This window comes from Schistocerca nitens, chromosome 1 (genome assembly GCF_023898315.1).
Source record: "Schistocerca nitens isolate TAMUIC-IGC-003100 chromosome 1, iqSchNite1.1, whole genome shotgun sequence".
NCBI classification, from domain to species: domain Eukaryota; kingdom Metazoa; phylum Arthropoda; class Insecta; order Orthoptera; family Acrididae; genus Schistocerca; species Schistocerca nitens.
In genome coordinates, this window is record NC_064614.1 from 430,718,826 (window position 1) to 430,733,709 (window position 14,884).

A 14,884-nucleotide genomic window follows, 5' to 3' on the forward strand; every position below is an offset into this window, starting at 1 on the left:
CTCCATGGGAGAATAGCAGCCTGCATTGCTGCGAAAGGTGGATATACACTGTACTAGTGCCGACATTGTGCATGCTCTGTTGCCTGTGTCTATGTGCCTGTGGTTCTGTCAGTGTGATCATGTGATGTATCTGACCCCAGGAATGTGTCAATAAAGTTTCCCCTTCCTGGGACAATGAATTCACGGTGTTCTTATTTCAATTTCCAGTAGTGTATTATTCTGTGATCTACCTACCATACATTGCCAATGTTATGTTTTTTCTTTGCTTCCCTTTTCGACATTTCCTTGTTTACTTTCGCTTGTCAAGGTGTATTTATGCACTCGCCAGAATTAAATGTTTATTTGATTACATGCATATTATTGAATTATTACTGCCAGTGTTATGGAAGAATCCTATAATTTTTTTCCGGCCGGTGTGGCCGATCAGTTCTAGGCGCTTCAGTCTGGAACCGTGCGACCGCTACGGTCGCAGGTTCGAATCCTGCCTCGGGCATGGATGTGTGTGATGTCCTTAGGTTAGTTAGGTTTAAGTAGTTCTAGGGGACTGATGACCTCAGATGTTAAGTCCCATAGTGCTCAGAGCCATTTCAACCATTTGAACCTCTAAATCTTTGTTTAGAATGCAGGTAATACACCTGTAGTTTGACTCACATTCATCAGACGTACGGTATAAGATAAATTGGAGAAGTGATTTGAAGTGTTTTTGGTAATTACATTTAATTACAGAAAAAGTGAAGGGCAAGTAAGGATTCTTTAGAAAAATTCACAGAAGTTGTAGAAATATGCTAGGCAAACCGCTTCATGAATCTTCGTTTGACTCTTTGTTCTTAGAGAGTGATTTAGAAATACAGTGGAACTGCGTATCGATTTTAAGAAACACTAATAAGGTAAGAATATTATACATCTAAGTCATAGAGTATAATGCTAACCACATAAAAGGATCATCAACCTATTATGGTCGTTCCACAGGTGTTCAGTGGAAGCCCTGGAGAAGAAAAAATGTACAGTAGAACTGAGTGTCGAATTTAAGAAAGATTCAGAACATAAGAAGATTATAGAACTAAGACATATCGTGTATTGGTAAGCACCTAAAAGGACCATCGAACTATTATGGAAGTTCCACACAGGTGTTCAGTGGAAGCTCAGGAGAAGAAAAATCATTCCTCTCATCATATACTGAAAGAATTTTTTCAAGAGTTCACATCCGATCAAGATCATAATTGATGTTGTTATCAAAATGATTACCTTCAGATAGAGCCGATAAGATCACGATAAGAAACGGTTTTACAATTACAGAGATAAATAAAGCAAGTATCTCTCTCACTTCCTCTGCACTGTACACAGAACTTCATATGCTGGACAGCACCCCGCGTATCACGGGCGTATATATAGTCGCACAGATAATCCAAATGTTAATTTTGTTACTTGTGATTAATCTTTAATGCTACTCAGACATAATGAAAAACTGCGTTATAGTGTATGAGTTCATACGAAACTTGTTTAGTAGGACGTGAAGATGTTTCAAAGTTATTTTATCACTGTTTGTAAGGTTCTTTATCGATGACGTTCAGTGTAATATCGGCAGTAACTCTTGGGAATGTATAAGCTCGCTTCCTTGCTAACCAATACGCACACCACTCTGCAGCTTTATGATGAGGGCGTTTTTTTTCCTGTGGGATATTATGTGTAAATGATGTACGCCACTGTTCTCAAGTTGTCTTCTTGCTAACGGAGTTATGAAGAATCTTATTAGTCGCGGAAATAAAGTTATTCCGTCGTATTTGCGAAAAATGCGATCATATAAATAATACGTCACAGCTGTGGTACTAATAATAAAGGTATTAAATCAAGGTGGAGCGGAATATAGATCGCAAAATATGCTTTCCATGGTTTCACTGAATTGGTTAAGGTGGATTTTAGGATAATCGCTTTGAGAATCTGAAAATAACACGCCCGCATCTCGTGGTCGTGCGGTAGCGTTCTCGCTTCCCACGCCCGGGTTCGATTCCCGGGGGGGGGGGGGGGGGTCAGGGATTTTCTCTGCCTCGTGATGGCTGGGTGTTGTGTGATGTCCTTAGGTTAGTTAGGTTTAAGTAGTTCTAAGTTCTAGGGGACTGATGACCATAGATGTTAAGTCCCATAGTGCTCAGAGCCATTTGAACCATTTGAAAATAACACAGTAATTTCCCTCCTTCTTTGTCCAATGTGAGCTTGTGCGCTTGTGCTCGCTTGTGCTCTGTCTCTGATGACCACATCCTTTTTTTTCCTTCCTCTCCTATGTCAACCTCTTCACCACAGAGTAGCACTTGCAACCTATGTCATCAATTATTTGTGCATGTATTCCAGTCTCTGTCTTCCTCTGCAGTTTTTACCTTCTACAGCTTCCACTAGTACCGTGGAATCTGTTCCCTGATGTCTCAACAGATGTCCTATCACCCTGGCCCTTCTTTTTGTCACCATTTTCCATATATTACTTTCCTCGCCGTTTCTCGAGAGAACCTTGTTACTTACGTTATGAGTCCACATTCCTCAAATTAAGGCTTATGTTTGATACTACTAGACTTCACTTGGCCAGGAATGCCCTTTCTGCCAATACTAGTCCACTGTTTATGTCCTCCATGTCCGTGGTGAGTTATTTTGCTGTTCAGGTAGCAGAATTCCGTAACTTCATCTACTTAGTGATCACCAATCCTGATATCAATCTGTCGTAGTTCTTATTTCTGGTACTTCTCATTGATTTCGTCTTTCTTCGATTCATACTCTTTATTCATTAGATTGTTAATTTCTTTCAACGGATTATGTCATTCTTCTTCACTTTCACTGAGGATAGCAATATCATCAGCGAATCTTATCACTGATATCCTTTCACTATGAATTTCAATTCGGCTCTGGAACCTTTCTTTTACGAGGTTCACTCAAATGAAACCTGGTCAGTGGGTCTACCTTTGTCTTACACGTAAGGTGGCACCACGTAACTGCGGGTATGGTGGCGTCATTACTGGTAGAGAGACTGACGCGTGCGCACCGTTTGATGTTGCATAACGCCAGTGTGGTTTCACGCTGAAGAGAAGGTGGTCACACAAATCGTGCGCACTGGGTTCCTCACAAATTGAACGCCGAACAGCGCAATACTCGAATGGCGCTGTCTTTGAGTCATCTGCAACGTTATGAGGAGGAATACGGCTCTCTGTCGCGTATTGTCACAGGTGACGAAACATGGTGCCACCATTTTGAACGGGGAAGCAAGCGTCAGAGCAAGCAGTCGAAACATGTGACTTCACCACCTCCAGAGAAATCAAAGGCCGTAGATACTAGTTCTGTTAAGTTCATAATGTCCTTCTTTTTTGACCACAAGAGTCCACTGCTTTTCGAGTTCCTGGAACGGCGAACCACCATCGATGCCCAGCGTTATCAAGCCACTTTACAGAAACTTAGACGAGCCATCAAATCGAAACTATGAGGCATGTTGTCCAATGGCGTTATCCTTCTGCATGATAATGTCTGCTACACACTACACATGGCTAATGCGGTGAAGGCGACATTACAGCAGTTTCGGTGGGAAACGCTGGAATATCCACCGTATAGTCCCGAGCTTTCGCCATGTGACTTTCATGTGTTTGGACATCTAAAACAAGCTCTTCGCGGACATCGATTCGCAACGGACGACGAAGTGCCTGGCTTCGACAGCAGCCTACTAGCTTCTTCAAGGATGGAATCGATCGGCTAGTGTCGATATGGGATAAATGTGCCAACAGTTTTGGCGACTATTTTTGAGTATGTGTACTGTGTATAACTACATTTTTGAGTTAATAAAATCGTTACCCTTACTTACACTAGTGAGCGGGTTTCATTTGAATGCCCCTTATATTTCCGTCATCGCTTCTTCGATGTATAGATTGAACAGTAGGGGTGAAAGACTGCATCCTGTCTTACACCCTTTTTAATTCGGCGACTTCGTTTTTATTCATCCACTCTTATTCTTCCCTCTTGGCTCTTGTGAAGCAGATGCCAGACTGAGATTCATTGGAAGAATCCTAAGGAAATGCAATCCGAAAACAAAGGAAGTAGGTTACAGTACGCTTGTTCGCCCACTGCTTGAATACTGCTCAGCAGTGTGGGATCCGTACCAGATAGGGTTGATAGAAGAGATAGAGAAGATCCAACGGAGAGCAGCCCGCTTCGTTACAGGATCATTTAGTAATCGCGAAAGCGTTACGGAGATGATAGATAAACTCCAGTGGAAGACTCTGCAGGAGAGACGCTCAGTAGCTCGGTACGGGCTTTTGTTAAAGTTTCGAGAACATACCTTCACCGAAGAGTCAAACAGTATATTGTTGCTCCCTCCTACGTATATCTCGCGAAGAGACCATGAGGATAAAATCAGAGAGATTAGAGCCCACACAGAAGCATACCGACAATCCTTCTTTCCACGAACTATACGGGACTGGAATAGAAGGGAGAACCGATAGAGGTACTCAGGGTACCCTCCGCCGCACACCGTCAGGTGGCTTGCGGAGTATGGATGTAGATGTACATGTACATGTCGTATATTACCTGTCTTTCCGTGTATGTTACCACTACTTTTCTCAGACTGTCGATCATCTTACACCATTTGACATTGTCGAAAGCTTTTTCCAGGTTGACATATCCAAAAAATAATGTCTTGATTTTTCCAAGGTTTTACTCCCTTTATCAACCGCAAAGTCACAACTGAGTCTCTAGTGCCTTTACCTTTCCTATAGCTAAACTAATCGTCCTGTAACGAATCGTCAATTTTCTTTTCCATTGTTCTGTGTATAATTTTTATCAGCAACTTGCATGCATGACCTGTTAATCTGATTGTGCGGTAATTCTCGAATTTGTCGGCTCTTACAGTCTTCGGAAATATGTGGATGATATTTCTCCGAAAGTCAGATGATACATCACTAGACTCATACATTTTACACACCAAGACGAATAGTCGTTTTATTGCCATTTCCTAAATTGATTTTGGAAATTCTGATGGAATGTTATCTATCCCTTCTGTCTTATTCGATATTAAGTCTTCCACAGCACTTTTAAATTCTGATTGTAATACTTAATCCCCCATCTCTTCTACATCGACTCGGGTTTCTTCTTTTGTCACGTCATGATACAAGTCTTCTCCGTCATAGAGACCTTCAATGTACCTTTCCACCTATCGGCTCTCTCCTCTGCTTTGACAGCGGAATTCCCATTGAACTCTTCCTTTTAATTTCACCGAAGGTTGTTTTGACTTTTCTATATGCCGAGTCAGTCCTTCCAACAATCATTGCTTTTTCGATTTCTTCACATTTTCCATGCAGCCGTTTCGCCTTGGATTCTCTACATTTCCTATCCACTGTATATTATTCCTAAGTGACTGTATTTCAGTAGTCCTAAATCTCCCCGAGGATTTTTATACTCCCTTTCTTCATCGATCCACTGAAGTATTTCTTCTGTTACCTACGGTTTCTTTGCAGTTATCTTCTTCATACTTATTTTTTCTTTCCAACTTCTGTGGTTGCTCTTTTTAGAGATGTCCACTCCTCTTCAGCTGAACTGCCTACTGAGCTATTCATTATCGCAGTATCTATAGTCTCAGAGAACTTCAAGCATATCTCTTTACTGCATAGCACTTTCGATTCCATTTCTTGTGCATTATTTTTCTTGACCAGTCTCTTGAACTTTAGCCTACTCTTCATCACTACTAAATTGCAGTCCGAGTCTATATTTCCTCCTGGGTAGGCCTTAAATTTCAGTATCTGATTTCGTAATATCTACAGGACCATGATGTAATCTAGCACCAATCTTCCCGTGTCTCCCGGCTTCTCGAAGTGTACTTTCTCCTCTTGTGATTCTTGAACAGAGTATTCGCTATTATTAGCTGAAATTTATTGCAGAACTCCATTTGTTTTTCTCCTCTCTCACTCCTAGTACCAAACCCACATTCTCTCATAATCCTTACTGCTATTCATTCTCCTACAACATCACTCCATCACGCCTGACTGTTAGATATTCATCTGCCTTTGCATACTGAATTATCCGCGCAGTATCCTCGTATACTTTCTGTCTCTTCGTCTTCAGCCTGCGACCTCAGCATGTATGCATGACCTATCGTTGTCGGTGTTAGTTTCCTGTAGATTCTGAGAAGAACATTTCTGTCACTGAACTGTTAACACTAAGTCACACTTTGCTGTACCTTCTGCTGCTGTTGAGACTACCCTATACTCATCTGACGAGGAATCGTTGTCTTCTTTCCATTTCACTTCACTGACATCCCTATATCTAGATTGAGTCTTAGCAATTCTGGCTTCTGCAGTACGTTGAAACTTCTGACATTCCACGCCCCGATAAGTAGAACGTTATCCTTTCGTCAGTTATTCTATCTTTTTCTCTTGGTCAGTTCCCACTTACCAGTCCCCTCCCACAGATCCGAGTGGGAGACTCGTCTGGAATCTTTGGCCAATGGAGGGCTCATCATGACACATTTCAGTCACAGGACACATGTCCCGTCGATACACAATATGTGTCTTAATGCAGTGGTTTCTATTACCTCCTGCATCTTCATGAAGCTGATCATTGCTGATTCTTCCACCTCTACGAACTGTTTCCCACCATAATGGCAAGAGAGTGCCCTGAACGTCTGTCCGTCGTTCCAACCTCTTTGGCAAGGCCGTTGCCTAAATGAGGTTGACTTCATATGCCTAAAATATTCGGCCGCCCCTGCTGATGACTTTTATTCAAAATTTAAACGGTGGTGAGGTCCGAATCCAGTAGCGAAAACGTTTTGATTACTAATCACCGACGCTACTCCTAAGAATTTTATTTCAGTCATTGCTTCAAGTGATATGTCACCTACAAAGTTATCGAAGAGCAGTGGATCTCTTCGTCTATTTTTTGCGCGCTGCGGTAGATTTATTAACGTCCATGGTAACTGCATATCCCTGCGCCAATTGTTGATCCTCTGCAGCTCTCCTTTCACTTCGTTACAGCGTTCTGGCGTTGCAACCTTCCTATAGACAACAATATCTTCTCCTTCAAAGTCATCCACTAAATAATTAATACAAATTGTCAAGAGTAACGGCCTATAACACTGACTTTGGGTACTCTGGACACTACCTTTACGTCTATCGATTATGCTGTCTTAAGAACGACGTGTTTAATTCTACCTGCAAGGACGCCCTGTATGCAATCACAAATGTGGTACCACACTCGGTAAGCCCGTATCTTGTTCACTAAACGACGTTGCGGGACTGTAGCGAATACCTTCCGGAAATGAAGGAAAGTGGCATGATGCCTTAGCATGTTTCTCTGTCATTCTGAATCTCATGGACGAACAGAGTGAGGTGAGTATCCAAGATCTGCAGCATTCTTGTTGATTTTTAAAGAAGAGGGTTTCTTTCTCCAAGATCGTCAAAATGCTTGGCAATAAAACACGTCCGATAAACCTACAACTGACTGGTGTCATATAGGCTTATAATTATGTGCATCTGTTCTACGACCTTCTTTGAATGCGGAAAACACCTTTACGTTTGACAATAGCTGGGTACCCTTCATTGCTCCAGTGCTCTTCGACGAACTACTGCTGTAAGGGGAGCAGATTTTTTGTCATAATGTCATCCGGCCCAGTTGCCTTTCCAGTGTTGAGCACTGTCAGTTAATATTTATTCTGCGAACGCTTGTCTTAATAGATGACATTTCGACATCCGTACGGTGATTCAAAGGAGCATTTTCCGCGGTGAAACAATTTCGGCAGACTGAATTCAGTACTTAGACCTTCTCTGTGTTATCTTCCGTTTTGGTGCCAGTATAGTTACTGAGCGATTGAATAGATTATTTAGATCCGGTTACCAACTTTACGTAAGACCAGAACTTCTTACAAATTTTAATTAGCTCGTTATGCAAATTTTTACACTGAAATTCATTGAATGCTTTTCGAAGCGCTCTCCTCACTCTCCTTCTGTTTGTCCACCAGGCTAAGACTTTGCTTAAGTCTGTGATTAAGCTGTCTTTGCATTCGCAGCAAGTTTCTCACACGGCTTCTGAAGCACGGTGGGTCTTTTCCATCCTTCCATCCCACACAGTCTTCCTTTGGCCATACTGGGTGGTTATAATGAAAGTGCAGTGACTCACAGAGACATTGTGTGGACTGTAATTATTGCATGGCAGCGAAACGTGGTAAACACCGTAATGCGTTAATGTCTAACCGATTTACACTGGGAAAAACATTAGTCCCAATTTTGACGGCAAGTGCAAATCTGGCGCAGTGAATGCAAGAAAGACGTATAGAAACGTTTCCACACGGATTAGGAACGGAGAGTGATTTGAAAGATCAAAGAAGTGAGTGAGAAAGCCATAATATTGGTTTAATTATTAACCGCCGCTTACACAATTTGTTCAATATGAGCACCGGAAATATCGGCGAGATACTGCATCCGCAGATCGGCGTGATCAACAGCTGCTCGCGACAGTTTTGGGGGAATCTCAGCAACGCGTTACTGTCTGTAACGGCCGTCAGACGAGGTACAGACGGAAGTCGCATGGACATCAGGTGATCTTGCAGGTGGTGCATCTGGAAAAACCTACGAAGCGCGCACGGTTGCATTAAGCAAATCTTTCACTGGGCGAGCGCCTTGAGATGCTCCCGCACCTTGCACGAAAACAGTGGTTTCCTCTAAGCTGCGCTCTTCCAAAGTAGGAACTGCATACCGTACAAGGAGATCTCGATAACCTGCAGACGTTACGGCACATCTGAAAAGCCCTCTGGGTGTATTCTATTCAAAGACGAAAGGACCGATAATAGGGGTGCTCGTGAATCCACACCACACAGTCACATTCACCTACTACAATGGCTCTTCGTGCGTAATACACCGTTGAACAGAACTCAAATTCTGCAGTTCTGGGTATTCACGGCAACCTATAGTGTAAAATATACCTCGCCACTGCATACAATATTGCCCAGCCACGTGTCATCAACTTCGATGCTTGCCAGAAACCGAAGATCAAATTCAAAACGTTGCTGCGGATTATGAGGGTTCAGTTGCTGCACCGCAAAACTTTCCGTACTGTTGACTATCGGATGTACAATTCTTGACACCGTACGAGTCTAGGACTACTGGGGAACGTGCTGAATGCTCAGTTACATCTACCCCAACTGGGGTAGGACGCCTTCACCTCCCAGGTGCCACACCAACCTCACCAGTGTTTTCGAATTTCAATTTCGCGTTCTTTAAACCTGGCCTCTCCTCAGACCTTTCAGTCGGCGTTACTCCGTCAGTGCCGCTCTATAATTGGTGCCGTTCACATAAAACGGATTCACTAACAGCACACTGCCAGAATGCTTTGGAGCTTTACACATTGTCTTCCTCATATTCGTTCTGAGAGCTGCCTATAAGATGTTGACTGCTTGGATACGGTACTCTGTAAATTGTCTCTTGTCACACTTGCAAACCAAACTTTTTCCTACGTTTCTTAACATTCCTTGTAATACTCATAATCACTGATGCTATCACAGATGGCTGCCTACTTGACGTTAACTGACTAGAAGAGTTCGGGTCTGTTAGTTGTTACGAAGTGCGCGGCTCGTGATCTTGCGGTAGCGTTCTTGCTTCCCGCGTACGGGGTCCCGGGTTCGATTCCCGGCGGGGTCAGGGATTTTCTCTGCCTCGAGATGACTGGGTGTTGTGTGTCTTTCATCATCATTTCATCCTCGTTCACTCGCAAGTCGACGTAGTGGCGCTAAAGAACTTGTGGAGGGGCGGCTGAACCGCCCCGCTAGAGATCTCTGGCCCACCAATGCCATACGCTCATAATAATAATAGTTGTTACGAAGTCCAAGAAATTGCCTTATCTGCTCCAAGAAATTCTCAGACAAGACATTCAAAATGATTATTATACTAGAATTCGTTTTGCGGCACCAGTTTTAACTGCGTGATTCTCGCATTATATAGATGTCGATGTGTACTCTCACCCCCACCACCACCACCATTACAACAGCATGATCAGGAAACTTATTCATGGTATTCTGCAACTGAACTCGGAAATGCGTTGGTACTACTACAGTCACAGACGCAGGTGGTCTATAAAACCAGCCTATTACCGTGTGTGACATACCTTAATGGGTACCTTTGCCCACACTACCTCACATTGGGAATCTTGCAATAAGCTTTCAATTAAGAGTTCTTTAGGGCAAATAGGCTACAATCACTGGCGCGTAGGCTATCTCGCGTTGTATATTCCTTTGCGGGTTTAATATTTCGCTGTTGTTCATTTTCGGTTTCTTCTAGTTCCTAATACTAAGTGGGTGTTACGAGTGTTGCGTTTTGTTAAGCAAGACTAATACTGTAATGTTACCACGGATGCGCGTGCGGGTTACTAATCACATCGACATTGTTTTCTGATGTGCAGGACCGTGAGTTCTCGTCCGACAGTGATGTTGCTGATCTATCTTCGCTTGTGAAGTGCTTTGTGACATCGTAAAAACCTCGAAAGAGTGCCACATGATTTGTAAGTCAGTACTCTCAGGTTAAGGATTAGTCATTTCTACATAGTATTACAAATTACGAATTTTTCTGCTGTTTTTGACACAAATGAGAAGAACACGTGCTGATGTTGTAGACTCGCAGAGTAGTGCAGATCTGGATTGTAATGTATGATTCAGAATGGGGGAACAAATTTATTGTATGATAAATTTGAAAAACAGAGATGATCTGTTAATGCAAGTACTCATTTCTAACTTCTTTCTTATGTATGAAATGGTGTTTTATGAAAAGGAAATAGTAAATCCTTTGCAATATTTTATAAAAACTTTATCAAACGATGTATTTATACAGATGTCACATGTATTTTATGTATACTCTACACATATGTACAATCGTAAATCTCTATAAAAACTGGTGTTGTATCTACCGATTTATGTAATAAACAACTAGTCGGTCTTAAAATGGGTTTGAAGATTTAAGTGAAATACATTTGTACTGAATAATAATTGTATAAAAAGAAATAGATATACGTAATTGTACGTCATCAATTATGATTATATGTACAAGAAATTATGGTTATAAATACACACATACATAAACTGAAACGTTCAGTGGATAAATGAGTGTTAGGCTGTGAGACAGCAGAACACAAGAGAGGTTATGGCTCTGCCACGTCGCACTCGGGCAGCCATCTGTAAGCCGGCCCAGCAGCGTCACTGCACAGCAACCATCGCCGTCCCAGCTGTGGTCTCCGAGCAACGAAGAGAGCCTGCTGTGAGCGCCCCGGACAGGAACAGGCCGCGAGATTCAGGAGGAGGCAGCGGGCAGAGAGGCGGGCCGGCAGCAGGCCGCGCTCCTCACGCGGGCGGCGGGGTCTCCTCCTCTTCCTGCCGCTGCTGACCCTCCTTCTTCGCTCCGCGGTTCAGGTAAACCGCAGACCTGCAGCAAAAAGTAGGCGCTAAACTCTCGTATCCACTGCATCCATACTACTATATGAATCTGTTTATGTACAATGCCGGACAAAAACGTGCAACACCCTCAAGGACTCTGTTTACAGGCACCATGCGTACTGACGGAGTTATAATATTACTGACACATCTGCCGCGGTCATCGACGATCGTATCGAGCTCAGGAGGACTGTTCGTGCACCCTATGTTTCGACTCTGCAGGCAGTAACTGTGGTGAGTTCTAGGGTAGAAACATGCCCTGCCAACGAGTACAGCTACACTCATTTGTAGCCTCATTGTGGGCCTACGGGAAGGTGGATGGACGTACCTATGGATTGCCGTAATGTTGGGCACAATTGAACGCTGGTGTGTAGTTTTCAACTGTGACCAGTCTCTGGACGTTCTTAAAGATCGACGCACTGTGCGACCAACTGTGGCCGACTGAACATCATCCAAGGATGAAATAAAGGCACCTGTTGCACCGGATGTGACACGAAAAACCAGTGGGAAACGTCAGCTGGCAGTTGAATTAAGATCAAGTGTGCCTCTGGCCAGGCTACCACTGGCACAACGACACCGCCCAGCGTAGCTGCTCCAGAGTCGTGAAGGAGTTGACTGGAGAGTGGTAAGGCGCTCTGTGGTCTTCACTGAAGGGCGTGGGCTGTGTGGGCGAGTGTTGGACATACACATGTATGACGTGGACCTGTTCGCCTGAGTATTCAGGAGTGCATTGGTCCACGACACACAGGTTCCATCCCAGGATTCGTGCCGTGTGTGGGTCAGTTATAACTGACAGTCACATTTCGTGTTTCTGCACGCTAAAGTAACCAGTGCCCGTTACATTTACAGCCTGCTGTTTCTTGGACAGGAATGCGACGTGCTTCTTCAGCAATAAAACGCACGTCAACATACGGATACTGTGACGCAACGTGCTCTTTTTGGTGTCCTACAACTGTCCTGACCTGCAAGATCACCAGATCTCTCACCAACTGAACAGTTATAGAACACGACGAAATAGGAACACACGTTTTCCAGAGCCTGCCAGAATATTTACCGCATTGCACCAAGAGGTACAAGATAACTGGGACCGTCTATCGCAGGATGCCACTCGGCACCTTCAGGATCTTTTGCATGTGAGAAAACAAGCCTGCTTTACCGCGAACTTAGACATATATTCGTCCTGCACCAGTTACAGAATAATGTGCATGTTATACATAACTGTACCGTTACTCCGCGTCATCAGTATCCCATCCCAGAGTAAAATCTACAAATTATTTAACTTTTTAAAGGAGGTGGTGCTATTTAGTATAATTCGACATTCGTAGTCCTATCTGTCGGCAACACTTCCCCGATGTCTCATAGACTAGCTTTCTCTATTAGTACCTGACATGCAGATAAATGAATCTAAAGTTTGAAAGTTGACAATTAGTTCAAGACTCTGTCCCTGACCTACTGATGAGCCAAATGTATGTTTTGACTTTTTTCGAACTTCTCGTCTTGCTGTAGGTGTCTATCGTCTGAGCGGTTTCAGCTACATAGGCTTGCGCCAGGTGGCTGGGCTCCACGCAGGCCAGGCTCCCAGACTGGCCACTGTCATCATCATCATCTCTATAAATAGAGTAAACCACAAGAAGATAACGCGGAAGACAAGCATGGCTACCTCACGCAGTACTGTCAGCTGGCAAACGTTGGCCGCAACCAAAAACAAATTACTACTGGCCGTTGCAGGCAAGACGATAAACACTAGTCTCCCTTTCATCTGCTATGACTGACGCACCTTATCATCGTTCGTATTCGCATACACTTTCTTGTTAAAAGGTTCCTCTTCGCTTTCTGGCGGAGCACTGAGGGTCGTCAACCCGTAGAGATACACACAGTTCCCGACGCACTACCATCCCCTCTAACGACTTACGCAATGAATGAAACAAGATTAGAGTTACACAACTATGAACAAGGTTATACGCAAGCGAAGAACTTAGCGTCGTCTGCAATGATGAGACGCTTAACTCTGTCAGTGGAATGACAATGCCAAGCATGAGATAGGCGGTTGTTACTACAATATATATATCTGTGGCTGTTCAACCAGCTTCAAAATTTAATTTTCACGCACTGCATTTCAATGATTGTTCTAATCGTGTTCCATAATGAAGCTGCAAGCAAGAGTCTTACAAATGCTTCCAACATGGAGTCCACCAAGACTGTGCAAGAGCATTGCATTTCAGCCTAGTAGGACGTTTGTAAACATTTCTTTCAATCAAACCAGAAACTCCACAGAAGACAACTAAGTCCCCACTGACTTGGCGAATACAGATGGACTAGGGAGTTACGTCCTCTGAAAGTGTCACCGTTTCACGGTGCGTTCCATGAGGTGAATAGTACAGAAAGTATGACATGTTGTTATTCCTGTGATCTCACAACCGTAGACTAGGATATATTGGTGTAAGAATACTCACAGCAGCACAGCGAGGTCGAGTGCCATGATCCCCGCGGACAAAAGGTGGAAGGCTCCAGGGAAGTAATCGATGGTCGCCTTGAAGACGGCGTTGTAGATGGGAGGCCCCGCCAGAGGAGTCAACGCCTCCAGGGTGACCGCCAGCGCGAACACCTGGCCTGTGGACACACGAAACGGACGGGGCGCTGCCCATCACACTCTCCATGCTGCAACCACATATACACCTTGCGCCTCAAACAAGTAACCATACGGAAGTTGTTCCTCAATCTTGGTAGTACTGAAATCTTCTGTATTAACATATGCCACACCGAAAGTGATCTGGTGGTTATTCCCTATTTTAAACTAAAGTCTGCCATTTCTCAAGGTTCAGTAACTACACTGATAATACTGTTACTGTTCTGTAGTGGTCTCAAACATTTTTGCAGAATTTTTGATTAAAGGTTGAGTGAACCTTCATCGCTACATCTTTCTATGATCCGTTCTGGCTGTGGCATCTATCTGAAAAGACGAGGAATTCGGCTATCACTTTTGGCATAAATGTAACAGTGGCGTTCGACATTAATAGTGAAGGAAACACCAATATCGAAAAGAAGGTTTCCTGGCTATACTAGTCGTGTTGCCGTGTACCACTGTAAATTCTTCCAACGTTTTGACCACATTCAAGGTGTCCATATTAGATAAGCGAGTACTAATAACACAGAGGCAGTCGAACGCCTCGAAGGGTATTTTGCGAAGGTACCTCATTCTTCCATTACATTTCACATTAATATTTCATACATGCAATGTATGAAGTGCACCCTACCAAGAATTATGTTACTCAGTGTCTGTACCCTCTCATTACGGTTATAAAAAAAATAAGTAAAAGGTTGAAGCCATATTTTGACAGTTTTTTAGACGAATTGAAAAACTAACCAAGTATAAATTTCTGTACAAACAATTCTTCATTCACTGGAATACAATTGTTCTTTTAACACACTTGATGGTGTTTTCTGTCTCGCACCTTC

At 43.3% G+C, this 14,884-nt stretch overlaps 1 protein-coding gene across 1 annotated transcript in view; it reads right to left on the minus strand.

Moving 5' to 3' along the window:
• Nucleotides 1–10,891: 10,891 nt before the first annotated feature.
• LOC126250952 (proton-coupled folate transporter-like) overlaps nucleotides 10,892–14,884 on the minus strand; it is an 83,370-nt gene continuing 79,377 nt past the window's right edge. The window contains exons 10-11 of the mRNA XM_049951600.1: nucleotides 13,882–14,038; nucleotides 10,892–11,420 (exon numbers count right to left, since the gene is read on the minus strand). Of these exons, the coding sequence (XP_049807557.1) occupies nucleotides 11,339–11,420; nucleotides 13,882–14,038 (239 nt within the window). The 3' untranslated portion in view covers nucleotides 10,892–11,338. The remainder of the gene's footprint in view (nucleotides 11,421–13,881; nucleotides 14,039–14,884) is intronic.